This window comes from Pristiophorus japonicus, unplaced genomic scaffold (assembly GCF_044704955.1).
Source record: "Pristiophorus japonicus isolate sPriJap1 unplaced genomic scaffold, sPriJap1.hap1 HAP1_SCAFFOLD_907, whole genome shotgun sequence".
Classification (NCBI taxonomy): domain Eukaryota; kingdom Metazoa; phylum Chordata; class Chondrichthyes; family Pristiophoridae; genus Pristiophorus; species Pristiophorus japonicus.
In genome coordinates, this window is record NW_027254832.1 from 131,350 (window position 1) to 150,859 (window position 19,510).

Below are 19,510 nucleotides of genomic sequence, written 5' to 3' on the forward strand. Positions count from 1 at the left end.
CATTTTATACAAAGATACTCAGAAACACAGCCAGATTGTATAATACATTCACCCTTATAGGCCAATGTTACTGACAGGAATTCGATTTTAACTGATTCTTTAGGTAATATAAAGCAGCTCATATCCCTCCAGAAACATTAAATTAAGGTTTAGCACAGAAAACAGAACTGGGTGGCTTTCTACAGCCCAACAGATACAACTCTGTCAATTTATAATAAAAATAATCTGGAAATATATACACAAGAATACATTCTTCCCAACTAAAGAACATTATTGTGAGAATAAAAAAGTACAAACGGTCCACAGTAGATCCCTCACCTATCCCATCAGACCAGATGGGCTGCAGCTTACTGTAATTAGTATTTGCATTACATCAGATTTTTAATACAATTTTGCATGTGCATTTTAATAAGCAGGCAGGTGGTCTCAGAAATAGGTCGCTATTTCCGCAGGACTCAGCTTTTAGCACATCCAACAGTTACCAACACTCCTAATGTCCCTGGGACTGGGAGCATCCTGGATGTGGAACCTGTATCCCATTCCCGTACCCAACATCCCCAGCTGCTTTCCAAGTATGTTTTCCAACAGCAACCAGTGATTGAAACCAAGCAGGGAACATGGGCACTGCCCCGGCACTGAACTACAAAGGAAGGCAGTGCACGGAATCACCCAGGCTCCTAAATGTTAGAAATAATAAAAAACACTTGCATTTATACAGCACCTTTCACAACCTTAGGACACCCTAAAGCGCTTTACGAACTTTTGAAGCGTAGTCACTGTTGGGAACATAGGAGTAGGAATAGGCCATTGAGCCCCACCCCCCGAGCCTTTTCTGCCATTCAATGAGATCATGGCTGTTGTGTAACCCAACACCATATACCCACCGTTAGCCCATATCCTCTAATACCTTCGGTTAACAAAAATCTATCAATCTCAGATTTAAAACGAACATTTGACCCAACACCAATTCCCGATTGCGGAAGAGAATACCGTTTTTTGTGTGTAGAAATGTTTCCTAACTCCACTCCTGAAAGGTCTGGCTCTAATGTTTAGACTCTGTCCCCCAGTCCCAGACTCCCCAACCAGCAGGAATAGTTTCTATCTATCCTATCAGTTCCCCTTAATATCTCGATTAGATCACTCCTTAACCTGCTAAATTCTAGGGAATACAAACTTAGTTTGTGTAATCGCTCCTCGTAATTTAACCCTTGGAGTCCGGGTATCATTCTGGTAAACCCACGCTGCCCTCCCTCCAAGGCCAATATATCCTCCCTAAGGTGTGGTGCCCAGAACTGCTCACAGTGCTCCAGGTGTGGTCTAACCAGGGCTTTGTACAGCTGCAGCATAACTTCTACCCCTTTGTATTCTCGTCCTCTAGATAAAAAGGCCAGCATTCCATTAGCCTTTTTGATTATTTCCAGTAACTGTTCATGACATTTGAATAATCTATGTACCTGGACCCACAAGTCACTTTGGACTGCCACTGTTTCTAGCTTTTCACTATTTATTAAGTTCCCTGTTCTATGCTTTTTAGGTCCAAAGTGGATGACCTCACATTTGACCATGTTGAAATGCATTTGCCACAGTTTTGCCCATTCACTTAATCCATTATCTCTTTGTAATTTTATGCTTATATCTACACTGCCTACAAAGCCGCCTATCTTTGTTTTATCGGCAAATTGGATATGTGGCTCTCTATCCTGTCATCTAAATCATTAATACGGTGAATAGTTGCGGCCCCAACACAGATCCCTGCGAGACGCCACTAGTCACATGCTGCCAATTCGAGAACCTGCCCATTATCCCCACTGCCTGGCTCCTGCCGCTCAGACAATTTCCTAACGAGGTCAATAATCCGCCCTCAATTCCATGGGGTTCAACTTTAGTTAACAGTCTCTTATGAAAGGTTTTATCAAATGCCTTCTGGAAGTCCATATAAATAACATCCATAGACATTCCCCTGTCCACTACTTTAGTCACCTCTTCAAAAAACTCAATCAGGTTCGTCAGGCATGACTTACCCTTTCCAAACCCATGCCGGCTCTCTGTCATCCATGGCTGTTATAATGTAACAAACGTGACAGCCAATTTGCGCACAGCAACATCCCACAAACATGAGATAAATGACCAGATAGTCTATTTTTTTTTTAGTGATGTTGGTTGAGGGATAAATGTTGGCCAGGACCCCGGCAGAACTCCCCTGCTCTTCGAAATAGTGTCATAGGATCTTTTACAGCCCCACAAGGGGGCAGACAGGGCCTCTGATAGAGCAGCACTCCCTCAGTACTGCAGTGAAGTGTCAACCTAGATTTTGTGCTCAAGTCTCTGGAGTGGGACTTGAACCCACAACCTTCTGACTCAGATGAGAGTGCTACCATTGGGCCACATGGCTGACATTTCTTCACACAACTGGTCCCCAAGTCCCCCTCCCTCAGGGAAATATCTGCATGATGACTGGCTGGTGTGTCTCAGTCCCTCTCTCAGGGAGATATCTGCATGATGACTGGTGTCTCTCAGTCCCCTCTCCCACAAGGAGAAATTTGTGCATTGACTGTTGTCTCTCAGCCCCCTCTCCCACAGGCTGTATAGCTGCCAAGTCAGCAGTACCTAGGGTGGAACATATGTATGGAGGAGTGGAGAGAAATATCTGAACTAAAATAATTTAATTTCCATCACAAGGCTTTCATTAAAGTGATAAGTGAGCATCAGAATAAATAAAAAGGAGATTCCTGCACACTGTCAAACAACGCTAAGATTTAAAGAAGAAACCATCAGTTAGAATGCAGCTCTCTGTACATATTAAACCAGACAATCTGCTGTAAACAGAAACACAAAACCAGAGGTTATAGCCAACAGCTTCACAATCATCAAACCATCTGTTTATGGGAATCACATTTTATGATTAAAAATATCCAAAGCACTTTGCTGGCTTTGGGTTTGTACAAGGGTGAACTGATTCAAAGGCTTCAACCTTTTGGGTACAGGCCCATGTGGGATACTGGGGTACATGTCCATTGGTAGTAGGGTACAGGCCTGTGGGGATACTGGGGTACACACCCTGGGTAGTAAGGTACAGGCACATGTGGGGTACTGGGTACAAGCCCTGGGTAGTAGGGTACAGGCCTGTGGGATACTGGGGTACAAGCCCATTGGTTGTAGGGTACAGGCCTGTGGGGTACAAACCCATTGGTTGTAGGGTACAGGCCTGTGGGATACTGGGGTACACGCCCATTGGTTGCAGGGTACAGGCCCATGTGGGATACTGGGTACAAGCCCATTGGTTGTAGGGTAGAGGCCCATGTGAGATACTGGGTACAAACCCATTGGTTGTAGGGTACAGCCCTGTGGGGATACTGGGGTACACGCCCTGGGTAGCAGGGTACAGGCCCTTGTGGGGTACTGGCTACAAGCCCATTGGTAGTAGGGTACAGGCCTGTGGGGATTCTGGGGTACATGCGCATTGGTTGTAGGGTACAGGCCTGTGGGGTACAAGCCCTGGGTAGTAGGGTACAGGCCCATGTGGGATACTGGGTACAAGCCCATTGGTTGTAGGGTACAGGCCCATGTGGGATACTGGGTACAAGCCCATTGGTTGTAGGGTAGAGGCCCATGTGGGATACTGGGTACAAGCCCATTGGTTGTAGGGTACAGGCCCATGTGGGATACTGGGTACAAGCCCATTGGTTGTAGCGTATAGGCCCATGTGGGATACTGGGTACAAGCCCATTGGTTGTAGGGTACAGGCCCATGAGGGATACTGGGTACAAGCCCTGGGTAGTAGGGTACAGGCCAGTGGGATACTAGGGTACAAGCCCTGGGTAGTAGGGTGCAGGCCCATGTGGGGTACTGGGGTACACACCCATTGGTTGTAGGGTACAGACCTGTGGGATACTGGGGTACATGCCCATTGGTTGTAGGGTTCAGGCCCATGTGGGATACTGGGTACAAGCCCATTGGTTGTAGGGTACAGGCCCATGTGGGATACTGGGGTTCAAGCCCATTGGTTGTAGGGTACAGGCCCATGTGGGATACTGGGGTTCAAGCCCATTGGTTGTAGGGTACAGGCCCATGTGGGATACTGGGGTACACGCCCATTGGTTGTAGGGTACAGGCCTGTGGGGTACAAGCCCTGGGTAGTGGGGTACAGGCCTGTGGGATGCTGGGGTACACGCCCATTGGTTGTAGGGTTCAGGCCCATATGGGATACTGGATGCAAGCCCATTGGTTGTAGAGTTCAGGCCCATGTGGGATACTGGATGCAAGCCCATTGGTTGTAGGGTACAGGTCCATGTGGGATACTGAGGTTCAAGCCCATTGGTTGTAGGGTACAGGCCTGTGGGCTACTGGGGTACACACTCATAGGTTGTAGGGTACAGGCCCATGTGGGATACTGGGTACACGCCCTGGGTAGTAGGATACAGACCTGTGGGCTACTGGGGTTCAAGTCCAATGGTTGTAGGGTACAGGCCCATGTGGGATACTGGGTACAAGCCCATTGGTTTTAGGGTACAGGCCCATGTGGAATACTGGGTACAAGCCCATTGGGTGTAGGGTACAGGCCTGTGGGATACTGGGTACAAGCCCATTGGTTGTAGGGTACAGGCCCATGGGATACTGAGGTACAAGCCCATTGGTTGTAGGGTACACACCCATTGGTTGTAGGGTACAGGCCCATGTGGGATACTGGGGTACACGCCCTGGGTAGTAGGCCCATGGAGTGGCTCTATCTCCAAGAGATGCCCAGGCTCATGGGCACCCATGTAAAGGCTTATGGGTACAACTGCATTGGTTTCTGCTCATTAATCACGTAGGAAGATGATTGACACCGTTACAGCTGAGCCTGGTCCATCCCCCATCTGACGTCTGCAAATGTACACCCCCAGAGGGACCTGGACAGCCATGAACTCATTGAATGGCGGTGCAGGCTAGAAGGGCCGAATGGCCTACTCCTGCACCTATTTTCTATGTTTCTATGTTAGCACAGCACAGACAAGGGGGCTCTAACCTGGACCTGCCTGCCCTATCTGACTCACCTACTCATTAATAAGTTCCACACAAGGTTCAATGAAAGTAAAACCCAGTGAGAATGAAGGATTTTACAGTACCAAAATTTAGGGCCGAGATCACCTTCCTAGAATTGTGACTACTAGGTTTAGAAAGAACAAACTGAATTTATATAGTACCTTTCACAACTTCACGACGCCCCAAACCACTTTACAGCCAATTAAGTACTGTATTTTTGATTTGACCTCTTCTCTCCTGCCCACAATCCCCCCACCCCCTGTCCCACCCAGCACGATTCCTGGCATGAAGTTCTATTATCTGAGGTGCACCGTTCAGCTGTCCAGTCCACTTTGTTCCCGTCATTCGCCCCCTTGTGCTGATGGCATTTGCTATGTGTTCTTGGACCTAGGAATCTAAAACCCTGCTCTGTAACAAGGGGCAGGGAACTCCACGCAAGAAGAAATCAGTTTCCCTCAGTGTGGGCACAAGCCCAGCTAAGACCAGTGTGGGAAATTGAGGACACAAGAGCTGTGTCCTACACGCTTTATTTAATGGAGATAATTGAACTAAGGCCGTTTTAATGCAGACCCCGGGTATCTTTATTAACCAGATTGAACTAAACAGATTTGTAACCAGCTTGTTTGAGAGCCCCTTTACAGCCGAGCGTTGCTAACTCATGTTTAAGAATTTAATAGAGGATTAGTTTAGAGATACCATCTCACCCTCCCATTTACATTCAAGGTACCCGAGGAACTTTTGGTATCAAATCATTTCAACTAACAAGTGCTTCCCCACTGCTCAGGGCAACAGCTTAAACTTCACCATACTGTGTGGGTCTGTACACCTCACAGTAACATCTCACAAGCTAACATTCTACCTAGATCCAGCCACGGGTAACCGTTGCCGAGATGCCAGGCACTGTGCCAATGTGAAATGGGTATGAAAACCACTGCTGGGTAATTATCTTAAGGTGTATTTGGCCAGATTACATGCTTCTGGCGGCAGCTGGAAACAGGGCAAAAGTAAAGGGTTAGTCTGTTGAACCAATACTGACAGGCTAGAGTGATCCGACTGACATGAATTGCAGGATTCAGCTAGAGGTGGACTGTGCTTAGTCTGTGTAAAGGCAACACATTCCTGCATTAACCCTGCTCAGTACAGATCAAAGGCTCCATCTGTTGTCTTTTTGCTCAGGAATTTAATGTCTAGGATCAGAGAGAGGTTGATGAGTTGAGTTCTGTTTTCCTTGTAAAAGAATACTTACAGCAGTTCATAAAAACCATCAGTTATATAAAAATAATGGCTACACACAATTGGGATGAATGTAACCTCAGAGACTTGATCTTCCGGGAGACGATTAATGTGAACACTCAGATATCCATGGAATAAGTCTCATTGAAACGTCAGGCTATTCCAGTATAAGAGACAAAGCTACAGTCACTGTTGGCCAATTGCAATTCACCACCGAGAGTCGACATGTATCCATGACGCAGGAACTGCTTGCTGGTTGGTGGGGTCATTGTCAATCTGCAAGGCTTTATTCGTTGAACTGAACCAGGGTGACGAGGAGCAGTAATGAGGCAAAATAGAACAAATACATCCTCGGAGATACTGCAGAGAGCGTGCGGCTTGCACTCACTTTGTGACTAGCCTCCGAGTCGCTGTCCCTCGCCCCAGTTGAAGCCCCCAGGTCGGTCCTCAGGCAGTGGGTTGTAGTTGGGATCTTCTTCGGCAACATCAAAAACAGCTCTCCTGTGGTGGGAAACAGAACCCATTACCGGAATCAGTGACAAAACAAACAGCATCACATAGCGCTTGCAGCGAGGCGCAGGGGGGGGAGTGGGCCGGGGGAGGGAAGTGGGGGGGGGGGGGGGGGAAGCGGGCCGGGGGAGGAGGGGGCCGGGGGAGGGAGTATAAGCATACGGGCCACACTAACACCAACCTCTGCCCTGCTACCAGTGTGCCTCGTCAGTACTTTGGGAGAGAATAGAGAGGAGAGCTGGAGGAGGACGGAGTGATTGACTGTGAGGAGAACAAAGGGGAAAGCATGCTGCACTCACATACAATATAATTACTGACACCGTTAGTGTAGTGTTAGTTCTGAGGGAAGATTGTAATCTAGACGAGATATTTGAAGAGGTAGTAGTGGGCAGTGACGGTGCATCTGAGGGGGAGATTAGAGGTAGGCTATAATTGAAGAGGATGTGGGGAAGGCAATGGGCCCTTTATTTTGCCAAGCATACTGCGACAATTTGATAACCATGCAGGGAGTGCACATCTCCAGGCTCACACAGGGGCAGCAGCCAGCGAGGCTCCCCGTGAAGATACAAGGCATCTCCAATAAATCACTATCACATCATATATCATGAGCATTTTCCACTCTTTCAGGCCTGTGGAAGGCCAGATTCACTGATATTTGACCCCCACTGCCACCGTTCAGCTGCTGCTGTACACACACACATGCACCCTGTAGGTTCGCTCTGGAACTGGTTCCCGAACACTCAACAATTGCTTCAGTAAAAAAACAACTTACAAAATGCTTGGAGTTCTGAGCAGCCGTCCCCCACCGGGCAGGTTTGGAAATACATCTTCCAAAAAATAATAGATATGGCCGACAGCGATTCCTAAAGTCGAACAACAGCCAGATAAAGTTAGAAGTACAAGCCAGCACCGCATACAGAGCAGCAGCACCTTAAATTACTTCCCTCCCAATATTTAACAAAGGAACATTGCCATCAGAAGTCACTTGCTGGGTATTACCATTAACCCGCAATGTGTTTTCAGGCTACCTAGAATCATAAAACCATTGCACACAGGAGGCCATTCAGCCCATCGTGCCTGCGCTGCCTCAGAGCACGAGCCAAATCGTCCCACTCCCCGCTCTTTCTGAATAGCCCTGCAAATGTTTCCTTTTCAAGTATTTATCCATTCCCATTTGAAAGTTACTATTAAATCTGCTTCCACCGCCCTTTCGTGAAGTCCAGATAACAACTTGCTGTGTATAGGAATCTCTCACTATCCCACTGCATTTTTTTTAAAAACCATTCCCTTTGCTTACCGACCCCCCTGCCAGTGGTAACAGTTTCTCCCTATCTACTGCATCAAACCACTCCTGTGTCGTTGCTCACAGTCAGTCGGAGGTTTTATATGTACCGAGGATTATTAGGGGCACTGGGGTCTCAGAGCACTGGAAAAGAGGTCTGAGATAAGTCATGGGGGCCAAATGTGCCTCCCTCCTTAATGCCCATTAGTGCCTCTTAAGAGGGGACAGGTGGATGGGCTGACCCATCAGAAATTGCCCCCAGGCGGGGAGCGGTGGAAAGGGGTTTCCACCCCGCCCGTGTTCCCGCCCTGTCGAGCACGCGCCAATCCCTATCTGCTCCGCGGGGGAAATTGCTTGATGCCCCCAACAGCTTTTCCCGGCGGGAAGCTGCCGGAGGCTGGGCAGCGCTCCACCGCGGCCGCCATTTTATTTTAATTGCCGGCCGACTATGAAGTCGCCCGACAATGGTGGCTACAGGTTCGGCCAGGCCGCCAACAGGCAGCCCAGCACCCCCTCTTGGGTACCAGGCCACTGTCCCGGCCGAATCCATCCCTGGTGGCCCAGTGGCTACAGAGCTCGCAGCGGCCCTCCCTTTTAACTGAAGGGGAGGAACTCTGCTACGCATCAGTGCAACACAGCGCTGATGACATCACCCGCCTTCCGCCCCGCTCCCGACCCACTTCTTCCCGAAACACCTCCCCAACGTAATCACAGAGGAGAAGAGGGCTAAATCCCTCTATTCTCCATCCCATGGATTCGGGCGGAGAATAATCATTTAATTCGAATTATCTGCCCTGTTTGGGGCAGAGGGCAATTTCGGCCCCCATTGGTTCAAGCCTCACTCTAAAAGCTGAGCACATAATCCTGACAGGCACTTCAGTGCAGTAGAGAGCGTTGCACTGTTGGGACGGGCAGTACTAAGGGAGTGGCAGAGGGGGGTATTTTGGGAACACTGCACAGTATTCTGAGGACACCATGTGAGGTGCTGAGACGGAGCGATCCTGGAATCCAAGAGCTTTGAAGATCCTTGGATCAGTGAGCACTAGGAATGGGGTTTTCCCCTCCGACAGTGCAGCACTCCCTCAGTACTGCCCCTCCGACAGTGCAGCACTCCCTCAGTACTGCCCCTCCGACAGTGCAGCAATCCCTCAGTACTGCCCCTCCGACAAGGCGGCGCTCCCTCAGTACTGCCCCTCCGACAGTGCAGCGTTCCCTCAGCACTGCCCCTCCGACAGTGCAGCTCTCCCTCAGTACTGCCCCTCCGACAGTGCAGCGTTCCCTCAGCACTGCCCCTCCGACAGTGCGGCTCTCCCTCAGTACTGCCCCTCCAACAGTGCAGCACTCCCACAATACTGCCCCTCCGACAGGGCAGTGCTCCCTCAGTACTGCCCCATCGACAGGGCAGCGCTCCCTCAGTACTGCCCCTCCGACAGGGCAGCGCTCCCTCAGTACTGCCCCTCCAACAGGGCAGCGCTCCCATAGTACTGCCCCTCCGACAGGGCAGCGCTCCCTCAGTACTGCCCCTCCGACAGGGCAGCGCTCCCTAGGTACTGCCCCTCCGACAGGGCAGCGCTCCCTCGGTACTGCCCCTCCGACAGGGCAGCGCTCCCTCAGAATTGCACTGAAGTACCAGTCTGGATTATACGCTCAACCTTTGGAGTGAGATTTGAAGCTATGACCTTTTGATTCAGAAACGGGACTGCTTCCAGCAAAGTCAAGCTAATACTTGGGTGTTGCTTAAGGGAGCTGTGCAGAACAGAAAGGATCAATTTTCATTTAAATGGGAGACTTGCTTGAAATAAAGCTTTGATAATCCAATCTTCATTTTGGGAACAGCAAAGATTCTCTGAAATCCTCAGGCTATCAATCGAGTAAAAAGATTTTAAGAAAAGGAAGGAATTGATTGGAATCCTGCAAACAGAGTTTCGGCAATTAATAGATCGAGCAGGACCTCGAGGGACCAAGTGCCAGTCAGTATAGGAGTTAAATACATAGCTGGAGAGATAATGTAGGGTTCGGAATCCTGGGACATCGGGACCAGGCAGGAGTGGCCTGTACAGGATGGATCTGTGCAAGGCTGGGATCACTTTCCTAGCTGGGAGAGTAACGAGCAATGTGAAGGAAAGGAAAGTGAAATGATAAAACAGAAAGGAAAGCAAAATAGACAGGAAGCTGTAAGATTTTGGGATTTCTTCCTGCAAGGGTTGTTCATTTCTCTCATATTTCTATGAGGTTCTATTCAGCTTACAAAGGAAATGGTGGAGCGTTACACAAAGATTGGACTGCATCAAACTCTAGTTTTGCATATTACTGTAACTTCGAAAGAATGGGAAGCTCCAGAACCAGGGGTCACAGTTTAAGGATAAGGGGTAAGCCATTTAGGACTGAGATGAGGAGAAACTTCTTCACTCAGAGAGTTGTTGGCCTGTGGAATTCCCTGTCGCAGAGAGTTGTTGATGCCAGTTCATTGGATATATTCAAGAGGGAGTTAGATATGGCCCTTAGGGCTAAAGGGATCAAAGGGTATGGAGAGAAAGCAGGAAAGGGGTACTGAGGGAATGATCAGCCATGATCTGATTGAATGGCGGTGCAGGCTCGAAGGGCCGAATGGCCTACTCCTGCACCTGCTTTCTATGTTTCTAGAACGGGATGCAATTTAGAGCGATAATGTTGGGAGACAAAGGAGGACTGGTAGTCACGTTAATCAAAGATTCCAGTGCAGCACAAGAACAGAGCGATGATACAGCGGATGGGACAACAGCTGATTCTATTTGGTTGGAGCCAAGGAATAAAGGAAATGTGTGTGACACTTGGCTGAACAATGGAAAAGAGATGAGAGAAGGATATGTGGACAAATTAGGGAAAAGTGAAGGTGTAACGTGATAATGGATGAATTAAATTATCCAGATACTGGGGAAAAGAATAATGCAAGTGGCAAGGAATTGGAGCAATTTGTACAATTCTTGGCAGAACTGTTTACAACTACGAAGGAGGCGGTGTTTGATCGAGCTGCAGGAAATGAAGTGGTCATGTAAGGGCAGGGGAATAGGGGAACAACTCGGAAAACAGTGACCACGGTGAGATATTTAGGTACAATATAAAACGGAAAGGAGGGAAACCACTCAAAAGATAAAGGTAGCTAACTGGAAAGAAAACCAATTTCAATTAGATAAAAAGGGAAGCAGCCCAAATAAACTGGAAACAAATGATTAAAGGAACATGATTTGGGTTCAGGCTGGACTATCCCAGAAAGACAACCAAACAGGAAGATGTGTGGAAGTTTGCATGTAAAGTTGAACCACATTCGAAGGATGAGGAACACTATTTACACTCAATAAACTGCCACTCTTCCTCATTTGTAACTCCACATACAAATCAAAGTATAGTTAAAACAGTGCACAGCCCACAGCCTAAAAGTACTGCTGTGCTGGAGTGTAGAGTGTGAAGAGCTGACAGAACTTATGAAAAATGTAGAAGCTAGGGAAACTCAGACAGTGCATGAGGGCTTTAATTTATTGAAAATCCAGCTGACCAATCCGAAGACAGACTTCTATCCACACAATGCCGAGACAGACTGGAGACCTGCCGTCGTAAATCATCACAATCTCTCGCGTTAATATTTCCGCACGGCCACCTTAAATTGATTACTGCTTGTGTATGAAGGAGATGCACGTCTTGAGTTTCATGTGCCACTGTCACTTCACAGATAGCCCAGTTTGACTGCTCCAAGGAGTGTGAGATGCGCTGTTTAGCCAGGTGTTTGGGTGATTTGGCTGCTGCTGGTCTGGGATTGCTGGGGATGAACGATGCAGGGTTTCTTACAGCATGTCTGATGCTGCGGTTAACAGAGTTCCCATCTGACACAGAAGTCAATGCCGGATGGAGTCTATTCCCAGTTTGCGACCTTTCGTCTTGCTGCATTGATAGAAGGCTGGAAGCTAACAAAAGATCATGGGAGCCTCAGATATATTTCTAAAAATTTGAATTTTACAGCACAAGACAAGGCCATTCGGCCCATCTGAAAGAGCTCTGTACTTGTCCCATTCCCATAGCCTTTCACATTTTTCTTTTTAATTATCACTCCACTTCCCTTTAAAAAGCCGACATGGATTCTGTTCCCACCGATGTTTCTGGTCAGGCATTCCACGAGCTAACAACCAACTGCATCAATTTTTTTGCCCTTTGTCCTCCTTTTGGTGATGATAAATTTATGCCCTCCAGTCACCCGTGGGCCTGGTATTTGGATGGAGAAAAGCACGGGTATAAACATGGTATAAAGTATCCGCGGTTTCCTCCCCAAATGATGACAGCAAAATGATAAAATATGACCTACACGTATGGACACTGAAAATCAAATACCACTGGCAATCAATGTGTTTCCTTACCTAGCAAATCCACTATGATTGAATTACCAAGCAACAATGAGAAGCCCATTAGTACCCAGGGCAGGAAGGGAGCCTGAAAATTAAGGAGCCCAAAAAAGTTCATCCTGACATAAGGATTTCTTCTGCTCCATATGTACACTAACATTATAGTGAAGGCCTGGCCCAGGAACACTAGATTGACAAACATTCCAAAGATCTGGCACTAAGTTAAGGCAAATAACTGGCGACACTTTCAACCAGATTGTCAGAATTGTGTCCGCATTTAGAACACAGGTTAGCTGTTGTTAACATACAGGGGAAGAGAGGCCGGGGAGGGAAGGAGCAGCATGGGTGAGGAGAGAACGTTTGCCCTGGTTAGCCATTTATGTGAGGCTTACCCTCCTGTGACATGTGCCTAATGGTGTTGAGGATATCAGGTGGAAATCAGATCAGCCATGACCCCCCCCCACGTTGCAATGGCGGGACGAGACCCATTTGAAGGAGGTACCAGAGGATGCCTGTGGAACCAGACCCCAGCAGGACATCAACAGCTTCAGAAGGCGATTGGGAGAAAAGGGACTGAAACTTGTGCAAACCGACAAATCATTCATTCTATCTAAAGCAGAACGGTGACAGAATTCCTGCATCTTCAAATCTTAACCTTTCTTAAATATTCATTAAGTACATTCAGGTAATTAACGGATCAGCGAAAGCAGTTTGATATATAATTAGTTAAAATATTTAAAGGCTGTTAAACAAAGGCTGAAGGATACGGTCATTAAAAATCCACCAAAGAAAAACATAAAGACAAAATCTGCGGTTCGACCCCTGAACGACCCTTCTTCAAGCATCCGACAATATCGATATCTGCAGTTACAATGGTTAAGAAAAGGCAAGCTGTATCAAAATAAAAGGGTGGCAAGCAGGAAGTGTTTCTGGAGGGAGTAAACACTGTCCTTAAACCAGATATCTTTATCAGTTGCAAATGCAATTTGTAAACAGACACTTTGTCATTAGCGAAACAGAACGTTCTGATTCTCATCCAAAAAGCAGTTTTCGGAAACTTCAACTTGTAACTTCAACAGCTGACAAAAGGATACAGGAATATCATATTAAACAAAAAATTAAATCCCACTGTACCAAAAAACAGGAAATTTGTAATTAATCTCCAAACCTATAAGAAAAGAACACATAGGTTAACGTTACAAATAGGAAATATAATCGACACATGTAAACGAGATCATTTTTATTTAAAGTTCCTTGCTCCTCTCCTCAGTCCAGTCACAGCTTGAACAGATGTTCAGTCTGCTAAAGTCATGAACTATATTTAAATGTTACTTAATTTAAGACATTAGTTTGAGGAGAAAGGAGGAAAACGCCACCCAGCACCCGCCCATCGCCACCCAGCAAGGAATCAACACCTTTGGAGAGCGGCAAGGAGGGCAGCGGGCAGGTAAGGAGAACAAAGGCGTCCCAAATCAATTGTCAACTGGAAATGATCGCAGAAGCCTCGTGAGGGACACGGTGTAGGGGCAGCACCTCACTCTGGTTCACACCTGCGATCTCCAGGAAACGAGCTCCTGATCTGATGTGAGAGGCAGCAGCTGAGTGGAGGTCAGGAAACCTGTGTGGCCTTACTCATGGCCAATTACATCGAGATGCATCTGGGAGCAGGGAATGATGCACAGCACAGGGACAGCAGAAAATGGGGTGGGGGGGCGGGCAAGGCAAAATCATCAAGTAACTTACTAAAGACACCACAGCAATCAATAAGAATCAAATTACTTCAACATAGTGATTTTAGATTCTTACTGCTAATGTTATAATTCACAGAACTCCCAGAGAGCAACCACCCTACTAACTGTCAGTCCAATGAGGTGAAGATGATTCTTACATTAAACACATTTACACATAATGCGAATAGCTATTGCTGCAGCGGAAATGTTAGGAACCGAAGCAATAATAAAGGCGATTATATACTGTCCACGTGCCATAATGCAGTAGGGTAATAAGCACTGCACTTACTTGGTAGTGTTTAAATATTAACTCTGGATTGAAGTACAGCTGGAATGGTGTGATTATTTCTAATTGCTGAAAGAAATAAAATAAACATTTATTAATGTTCATAAATAAACAAATGAAGCTGCCTTTTATATCCTCAAACCGTCCTAAAGTACTTATTGAAGTATTGTCACTGTTAGGAAACACGGCAGACAATTTTGTCACAGCAAGCTCCCACCAACAGTAATGAAATACATCACACTTGGTTTTCAGCACTGAAGACTCGTGAGGGTGACGATACCTTGGGGGAGTGGAGTTTAGAGCGCATCCAAGCCACTGTGGAGCAAATGACTGCACGGGGGGGTGGGGGGGCACAGCAGGGTGTAGAAATGCAGTGGCCATAGGGGAATCAGTAGTCAGGGAAGTGGGCAGGCGTTCCTGCAACCTCCAAACCTCCAATGTGGGTCCCGCACACTGTCTTACCTCCCTGGTTCCAGGGTAAAGGACATCACTGGGAGGGCGAACAACAATCCTGCTAAGCTGCGCGGCTGCTCTGGAGGTCCCACGCAGATCACTCACCGGCTTTTAAATGGAAAAATTATAATTTTTTTGAACGGGCCGTACAGCCCATTAAAGGGGCCACATACCCAAAGAGGGAACATTGGTGCAGAACATTCGGGGGGGGGGGGGAACAGCCAGAAGTCGTGGTCCACGTGGGATCCAATGACACAGGAAAGAAAAGAGTTCAAATCCTGTAGTCACAGAGTTTCACGAGGTAGTAGGAAGTGTAGGAGGAAGTGAAAAAGCAGGTTCCCAAAGGTCGTAATCACTGTATTATTCCCAGTGCTACGCGCAAGTAAGCATAGGAATTGTAGGATAAAACAGATCAACACGGGTACGGAACTCGCTGCCTGAAAGGGTGGTAGAGGCAGAAACTCTCACCACATTTAAAAAGTACTTGGATGTGCACCTGAAGTGCTGTAATCTGCAGGGTTACGAACCAAGAGCTGGAAAGTGGGATTAGGCTGGATAGCCTCTTGTTGGCCGGCACGGACACGATGGGCCGAAATGGCCTCCTTCCGTGCTATGATTTTCTTAAGTAATAAAAAACCCACGGGAAAAATTATGGCTAACAGGAGAAGGTAAAGATATCATAGGTTGAACCTCCCTTATTAGGAGCCCTCGGGACCTGACCTATTCTGGATAAGGAATTTTTCCGGACGAGGGGTGGTCTCGTTAAACTTGATAGTACAGGTACCGAGCAAGGGGATATCGGGGCTTGGGGTTGAGCGATCTTTGGGGGGGGGGGGGGGTGGATCGCGGGATCAGGCCAGCAATTGCGGGAGTTGGCAGCGAGGAAGGACTTCAATTTGTTCATGTCGGAGTTCTGCACATGCACCACCCGATGGTGGCTGGGAATGGTTCTGGATGAGGGGTAGTTCCGGATAAAGGAGTTCCGGATAAGGGAGGTTCAACCTGTATTAGATTAAAAGAAGAGGCTGATAATATGGCCAAAAAGTGTAGCAAGCCAGGGGATTGGGAGGATTTTACAATTCAGCAAAGGATAACCTAGAAATTGATAGAGAAAGAAAATAGAATGAGAGCAAGCTAACAAGAGACATAAAAACAGATTGTAAAAGCTTCCATAGGTATATAAAAAGAATAAATGTGAGTCCTTACAGGCAAAGGCAGGATAAAGTATAATGGCGAATAAGGAAATGGCAGAAACATTAAACAAATATTCTGTATCTAAGAACATAAGAATAGAAGTAGGCCATTTGGCACCTCGAGCCTGCTCCACCATTTAATAAGATCATGGCTGATCTGATCATGGACTCAGTGCCACTTCCCTGCCCACTCCCCATAACCCTTTATTCCCTTATCGCTCAAAAATCTGTCTATCTCCACCTTAAATATATTCAATGACCCAGCCTCCACAGCTCTCTGGGACAGCGAATTCCAGATTTACAACCCTCAGAGAAGAAATTCCTCCTCATCTCAGTTTTAAATGGGCGGCCCCTTATTCTGAGACTATTTCCCCTAGTTTTCGTTTCCCCTGAGTGGAAATATCCTCTCTGCATCCCTCATTATCTTATATGTCTCATGCTTCTGAACTCCAATGTGTATAGGCCCAACGTACTCAATCTATCTTCAGAAGTCAACCCCCTCATCTCCAGAATCAACTTAGTGAACCTTCTCTGAACTGCCTCCAATGCAAATATATCCTTCCTTAAATACGGAGACAAAAACTGTATGCAGTACACTAGCTGTGGCCTCACTGCTACCCTGTACAATTGTAGCAGGACTTCTCTGCTTTTATACTCTATCCCCCTTACAATAAATGCCTTCCTGATCACTTGCTGTACCTGCATACTAACTTTTGTGTTTCATGCACAAGGACCCCCAGGTCCCTCTGCACTTTACAATTGTTCTCCATTTAAATTATAATTTGCTTTTCTATTTTTTCTGCCAAAGTGGATAACCTCATATTTTCCCACATTATACTACATCTGCCAAATTTTTGTGCACTCACTTAGCCTGTCTATATCCCTTTGCAGATTTTTTGCGTCCTTCTTATAATTTGCTTTCCCACCCATTTTTGTATCAGCAGCAAACCTGGCTACATTTCACTCGGTTCCTTCATCCAAGTCATTAATATAGATTGGAAATCGTTGAGGCTCCAGCACCGATCCCTGTGGTACCCCACTAGTTACTGTTTGCCAACCGGAAAATGACCCATTTATCCCGACTCTCTGTTTTCTGTTAGTTAGCCAATCCTCTATCCATACTAATATATTACCCCCAACCCCGTGAACTTTTATCTTGTTCAGTAACCTTTTACGTGGCACCTTATCGAATGCCTTCTGGAAATCCAAATACACATCCACTGGTTCCCCCTTATCCACCCTGCTCATTACATCCTCAAAGAACTCCAGAAAATTTATCAAACACGTTTTCCCTTTCATAAAACCATGCTGACTCTGCTTGATTGAATTATGCTTTTCCAAATGTCCTGGTACTTCTTCCAGCATTTTCTCAATGACAGATGTTAGGCTAACTGGTCTATAGTTTCCTGCTTTCTGTCTGCCTCCTTTTTTAAAATAGGGTCATTACATTTGCATTTTTCCAATCTGCTGGGACCTCCCCAGAATCCAGGGAATTTTGGTAGATTACAACCAATGCATCCACTATCTCTGCAGACACTTCTTTTAGGACACTAGGATGCAAGTCATCAGGTCCAGGGGACTTGTCCACCTTTAGTCCCATTATTTTACCAAGTACTACTTCTTTAGTGATAGTGATTGTATTAAGTTCCTCCCTCCCTATAGCCCCTTCATTATCCACTATTGGGATATTTTTAGTGTCTTCTACCGTGAAAACCGATACAAAATATTTGTTCAAAGTCTCTGCCATTTCTCTGTTCTCCATTATTAATTCCCCAGTCTCATCCTCCAGGGGACCAACATTTACTTTTGCCACTCTTCCTTTTTATGTACCTGGTACTCTTACTATCTGTTTTGATATTTCATGCTAGTTTACTTTCATAATCTATAGAAACATAGAAAATAGGTGCGGGAGTAGGCCATTCGGCCCCTTGAGCCTGCATCACCATTCAATAAGATCATGGCTGATCATTCACCTTAGTACCCCTTTCCTGCTTCTCTCCATACCCCTTGATCCCTTTAGCCGTAAGGGCCATATCTAACTCCCTCTTGAATATATCCAATGAACTGGCATCAACAACTCTCTGCGGTAGGGAATTCCACAGGTTAACAACTCAGTGAAGAAGTTTCTTCTCATCTCAGTCCTAAATGGCCTACCCCTTATCCTAAGACTGTGTCCCCTGGTTCTGGACTTCCCCATTATCAGGAACATTCTTCCCACATCGAACCTGTCCAGTCCCATCAGAATCTTACAAGTTTCTATGAGATCCCCTCTCATCCTTCTAAACGCCAGTGTATAAAGGCCCAGTTGATCCAGTTTCTCCTCATACGTCAGTCCCATCCTGGGAATCAGTCTGGTGAACCTTCGCTGCACTCCCTCAAAAGCAAGAATGTCCTTCCTCAGATTAGGAGACCCAAAACTGAACACAATATTCCAGGTGAGGCCACACTAAGGCCCTGTACAACTGCAGTAAGATCTCCCTGCTCCTATACTCAAATCCCCTAGCTATGAAGGCCAACATACCATTTGCTTTCTTCACCACCTGCTGTACCTGCATGCCAACTTTCAATGACTGATGAACCATGACACCCAGGTCTCGTTGCACTTCCCCTTTCCTAATCTGTCACCATCCCTCTCTTTATTTTTTAGTCGTTCTTTGCTGACTTTTAAAAGTTTCCCAATCCTCTGGCCTTCCACTAGTCTTGGCCACATTGTATGCCCTTGTTTTCAATTTGATACCATCCCTTATTTCCTTAGTTAGCCACGGATGGTTATCCTTTCTCTTACAGCCTTTCCTTCTCATGGGATATATTTTTGTTGAGTTATGAAATATCTCCTTAAATGTCTGCCACCACTCATCAACCTATTTTCCCAGTCTACTTTAGCCAACTCTGCCCTCATACCTGGCAGTCTCCTTTATTTAGGACCCTGGTTTGAGATCCAACTGAATTCGAAATTCAACCATGTTACAGTCTCTCATTCCGACAGGATCCTTTACTACTAGGTTTATTAATCCTGTCTTCATGGAAGAAGATACAAGAAACATTCCGCAAATAGTGGGGAACCAAGGGTCTAGTGAGAATGAGGAAATTAAAGAAATTAGTACTGGTAAAGAAATAGGACTGGAGAAATTAATGGGACTAAAAGCCGACAAATCCCCTGGACCTGATGGCCAACATCCTAGGTTTTTGAAAGAGCTGGCTGTAGAGATAATGGATGCATTGGGTTTGATTTTCCAGAATTTCCTAGATTCTAGAACAGTAGCAAAAGTAACCCCGCTGTTCAAGAAAGGAGGGAAGAGAGAAAACAGGGACCTATAGACCAGTTAGCCTGACATTAGTACAGGTGCAACATCCCAAATCCGGAATTCCTAAAAACGGAATTGTCTGAAAACTGGACATTTCGGCGAACAGTGAGGTCCGAAATCCAGCAA

General features: G+C 46.5%; 1 protein-coding gene across 1 annotated transcript; it reads right to left on the reverse strand.

Moving 5' to 3' along the window:
* Positions 1–19,021, reverse strand: LOC139257750 (derlin-2; the record flags this gene model as incomplete). Its single annotated transcript, XM_070874615.1, has 7 exons — positions 1–6,756; positions 7,538–7,628; positions 12,433–12,628; positions 13,185–13,278; positions 13,512–13,585; positions 14,437–14,502; positions 18,981–19,021. Coding segments are annotated over 7 exons (668 nt in total), but the record flags the coding sequence as incomplete, so codon positions are not given.
* Positions 19,022–19,510: the final 489 nt, after the last annotated feature.